At 37.7% G+C, this 4,656-nt stretch overlaps 1 protein-coding gene across 2 annotated transcripts in view; it reads right to left on the minus strand.

Annotated features, from left to right (window-relative positions):
• Nucleotides 1–4,656, minus strand: part of tm9sf1 (transmembrane 9 superfamily member 1) — a 12,362-nt gene that overhangs the window by 4,258 nt on the left and 3,448 nt on the right. For both annotated transcript variants that reach the window (XM_016244390.1, XM_016244391.1), the window contains 5 exons: nt 4,084–4,304; nt 3,829–3,960; nt 3,320–3,442; nt 1,720–2,066; nt 71–225 (listed from right to left, as the gene is read on the minus strand). In XM_016244390.1, coding sequence (XP_016099876.1) covers nt 71–225; nt 1,720–2,066; nt 3,320–3,442; nt 3,829–3,960; nt 4,084–4,296 — 970 coding nt within the window. In that variant the 5' untranslated portion in view covers nt 4,297–4,304. The remainder of the gene's footprint in view (nt 1–70; nt 226–1,719; nt 2,067–3,319; nt 3,443–3,828; nt 3,961–4,083; nt 4,305–4,656) is intronic.

Raw genomic sequence — 4,656 nt, forward strand, 5'->3', positions numbered from 1 at the left:
CTGTATAGATATATATATATATATATATATATATATTTGATGTGTATTTCTATAATGTAGTATGCCATACCTGTGACCAGAGTCAGAAACTGCGCCCCGACCCCTAATACAGCACACAGGAGGCTCTTATATGGTGGGAAGCGAAAGACATCTGTGTGGATGATTTTCCATCCGTTATCCCCCTGATCCAGGTCGTCACAGCCACCATCTTCCTCTACATTATACCTGTACACACATACAACAACAGTGTTTGATCAGACCGTTGTTCATTAATGATCTCTGGATAATGGGTGCTGATCCTTCCTCTTCCCAATATAGATAATTCAATGTAAAAAATACTGTCTGTCTATTTCATTGCTTTCACCTGACTTTCTAAAATAATACATTAAACAAAATTAACAGAAAATAAAAGGCAACAGTTACACAACAGTTCAAAAGTTTGGGGTCTGTAAGATTTTTCAAAAATAAATTAATTTTTTTGAAAATAATAATAAAAATGTAAACAAATTAGTATTTTTATAAAGAAGAAGCCAAAGATTTGTGAGCACCAAATCAGCATATTAGAATGATTTCCGAAAAATCATATGACGACAGGAGTAATGGCTGCTAAAAATGTAGCTTTTCCATCACAGAAAGAAATTACATTGTAACATGTATTCAAATAGAAAATAGTCATTTTAAATCATAATAACATTTCACAATATTGCATAATAATATTGCAATCCAATAAATGCAGTCTTTGTGAGCATAAGAAACTTCTTTTAAAAACACACACACATGCAAAAATAAAAATAAAAATAAAACCTTTACCAAACGGTAGTGTCTTCTCTACTCTCTGCTGTCTTTGTTTACATTACTGTAATTCTTGAGACTCAATTACCTTGTTCAATAAAAACTGCTTGAAAATTAACTCAGGAGTGTACTAATGTAACTTAGCACATTTCACTCAGCTAAAGACTTCAGTACATTAAACCTCAATACTTGATGTCAGAATGTTCTGGCAACTTGTTTGTGTGCACATGTTGCTCAGAGAACAACAGAAACACTTTAAAGGACAATTCACACCACACAGACAAACGTCAGCAAACACCAACAGACAAGACTGTCAGAGTTTGTTGGATCAGTGTGTTACCCATCGGCGATTGTTTCCATGGGTCTAAGTTTGTTTTAAAGCCAGTTCACACCGCACAGACAAACATGTTGACTGTTGGATTTAGAATTTTATGAAAAATAACATGTTCACACTGCCCCAACAGACACTGACAAACTTTGTGTCAAGAGAAAGTCAAGTAAGTATGACTGGGAGAAAAAAAATGGATGATCCAGTAACCAATTAAAATGTTCCTGTTATAAATGTCTTTGCATGTCATTCTTCACCTGAAAAGACGGCGAATAAAATGAAAGAGGTTGTGGGTGAAGCCGTGGTTGCTGCTACGGGGAAGACGGGGCGCCTACTTGAATTTATGCAGAGAACTGCAGTCGGAAGATTTACAAAGCTTTAAAAATTTTGCTCGGGTAGTCCCGAATCAGTTTTGGTTCATCCAGAAACCTGTCATTTAGGATAATTTGCTAAGCACGCCCAGCACCTACTCGCAGTCTTGCCTCATCGTCATGGCAATGGTTCATGGCCACAGGTCAGATTACGTCAGTTTATTGGAAAATCATACCCCACTGCTCAGCCATTCCACAACCCAACAAATACCAATCAAAAATCCTCACCTGGCAAAGTCGTTCTTCAGCACCCTCATGAGGATGATGATGACGAAGCCCAGCAGCAGCACCACCAGCACTAGTGAGTTGATGATGGACAGCCAGTGGATTTCCAGAGTCTTAGGAAAGAAGGAATAGTCTCTAAGGCGCTCTGCCCTGCGCGAATGGGGCAACGTACTCTCAAACCAGCGCACGCTGTAGGTGTGAGTGACCGTCAGACCACCGCTGCCGACACCATGGCCTCCCCCACCTTCCTCTAATGGCTCTGGCTTCACGTCCTTCACAGACACGTTGGCGAAGATCACAGAGTCGCCGTTGTACTCTATATTGAAATCCAAGTGTGTCCACAACCCCACCTGTTGTACAAAAATAGTGAATGAAGCAGGGCTATTGTAGTTCACTAAAACCATAAAAAATGTGTATATATTTGATTAGAATATTTGATATATTATTTATCTGAATCCCTCGTTGTTGTATCTCTAACCTAACTTTGTAAGCGACCTCTGTATATTACTTACAGCCCTTGTGTATTGTGCTTTGATGCTGATGTTTATTTGGCTCTGTTCCTTATTTGTCTCTGTAAAGCGACCTTGGGTGTTGGAAAGCCATATAAATACAAATTATTATTATTTGTTACTTGAAAAAACATCAAACTTAATTTAGCTAGATCCCAAGGAAACATTTCTCATTTTTATGTAGTTTAACTTGATATACTAAAATAAATAACATATATAATAAAATATATAAATTAATAAAAATTAACTCAAACTATTAACAAAACCTGTAAGTGTAACTAATTGATACTAAAATAACACTGGGATAAAGAGAATCATGATGCTTTATTCAATAAATTAGCAAATATCAAAACAGTCAAACAGTATACAGCAGCCCCAAAAAGTTCTTATTGTACATATTTAATATTTTATAATCTCTAATATACACTACCATCCAAAGTTTGGGATCGGTAAGATTTTTTTTACTGCTTTTGAAAAAAAGTCTCTTATGCTCACGAAGAGCAGTAATACAGTAAAACAGTAATATTGTGAAATATTATTACAGTTTAAAATAACTGTTTTCTATTTTTATATATTTTTACTTAAAATGTTTATTTATTACTCCAGTCTTCAGTGTCACATAATCCTTCAGAAATCATGCCAATATGCTGATTTGGTGCTCGAGAAACTTTTTATACGATTTATTATTATCAATGTTGAAAACAGTTGTGCTGCTTAATATTTCTGTGGAAACCGTGGTACATTTTTTCATAAGGTCCTTTGATAAACAGAAAGTTCAAAAGAACAGAATTTATTTGAAACTGAACATTTTTGTAACATTATTCATGCCTTTACTGTCACTTTTCATCAATGTAATGCATCCTTGCTGAATAAAAATAATAATTTCTTTCAAAAAGAAAGAAAAATCTTACCGACACCAAACTTTTGAACAGCAGTCTACATAAATGTATGCATCTAATATTTTAAACTAACAACGTTTTTGATAAAACACCACTTGTTTTGATATATTCATCTCTAACGTAATGAAATTCATATATTTATGCCAAAAACTTTTTTTTTTTTGTCTAAACACTTTTTGTGTGACTGACAAAGACCTTGTGGCTGTGAGGTAGGAATCCACTCTCTTCCATGTATCCCACAAAACCCCAGATGGGAATGTCATCTAGGACAAACTCGAAGTAATACAGCTCCTCGATCGCCTCTCGCAACTGATCCACCTGTAGTTTCAAAAATGTATAAATTATGACACATCTGAAACAATTCCATTCCCCTAAGTCTCTGCCGTTTCCTCTTTCATGACATGAAAATGTGCTAAATCCTGCCCGAGGAGATCTGTTTTTTGCAGAGTTTAGTTCCAAGCCTCTAACACACCCATCACTATCATTCTCAAATGAACCTGAAAACCTTGACTAGCTGGTTCAGCCATGTTTGATCAGAGCTGGAGCAGGATGGAGAATCCCTGTCATAAATGCAAACGGTTTCCCATTCCAACTGCACTAATAAACAGACTACAATGTACACATGAGCAAAAATCAAATCCCAAGCATCTTTGCTCTAAACAAAATCGCATTTGCAATTTTTGTGAATAAGATCGCATTGCTACCTCTTTCTCAGAGAGAGTGAGCTTGCACAGCATCTGTCTCTCAGTGTTTTCCTTGAAACGGATGTTGTAAAGAGACTCAGCCATACGGTCTCCATCCAACACCTCTCCCAGACTCAAGGCTTTATGCCGGACCTGCAAACACGTCAATCATCCACAAGGTGATAGATCTGCACTAATAGTATATCATAATGACTTGTATTGCACCATAAGGTCATAAAACAAGCACAATGAATGAATAGTGCGGTGCACACTCACCTCTTTAGGTCTACAGACTGGCAGGGTGTAATAGTGATAGGTTTCCTGGGGGTTGTGATACGGACCAACTTTGTTAACGTACAGGATCACCGGATCGCCTTGTTTGTAACCGACTGCCCAGCCAAAGCGAGGCAGCAAGCACAGAATCAGCACACAGAGCCTCATGGATCGACCAGCGACACACGGGCCTGAACATTCCAGTCTTGCTGTCATGACAACACCTGTCAGTGGGCAAATCAAGACTGTAAACGGGGTCAGCAACTATGCAAACAACAAGAAAACATTTACATAATTACTTTAAGTGGTTGACAGGTCCTGCAGTCTGACATGCTAGACTCCATCTAGTCTCTATCTTTAGTGACTACATGGAATATTGAAAAATACAATCATGATTTTTCATTTTGGGATGAACTATCCCTTTATCTTCATCATTTTTATAAATGTAATTAGAATAGTTAGGAGTGGGGGTTCAATCTTCAACTGGCTGGCAGGAGCTGCCACTGACAGGTCATGTGACCTGCCAGTGGCTGGGGGGAGCTGCCCGGCTGATTCTTGCCGCCGGCCGCGGGTGGT

Source organism: Sinocyclocheilus grahami, unplaced genomic scaffold, assembly GCF_001515645.1.
Source record: "Sinocyclocheilus grahami isolate Dianchi unplaced genomic scaffold, SAMN03320097.WGS_v1.1 scaffold716.1, whole genome shotgun sequence".
NCBI classification, from domain to species: Eukaryota; Metazoa; Chordata; class Actinopteri; order Cypriniformes; family Cyprinidae; genus Sinocyclocheilus; species Sinocyclocheilus grahami.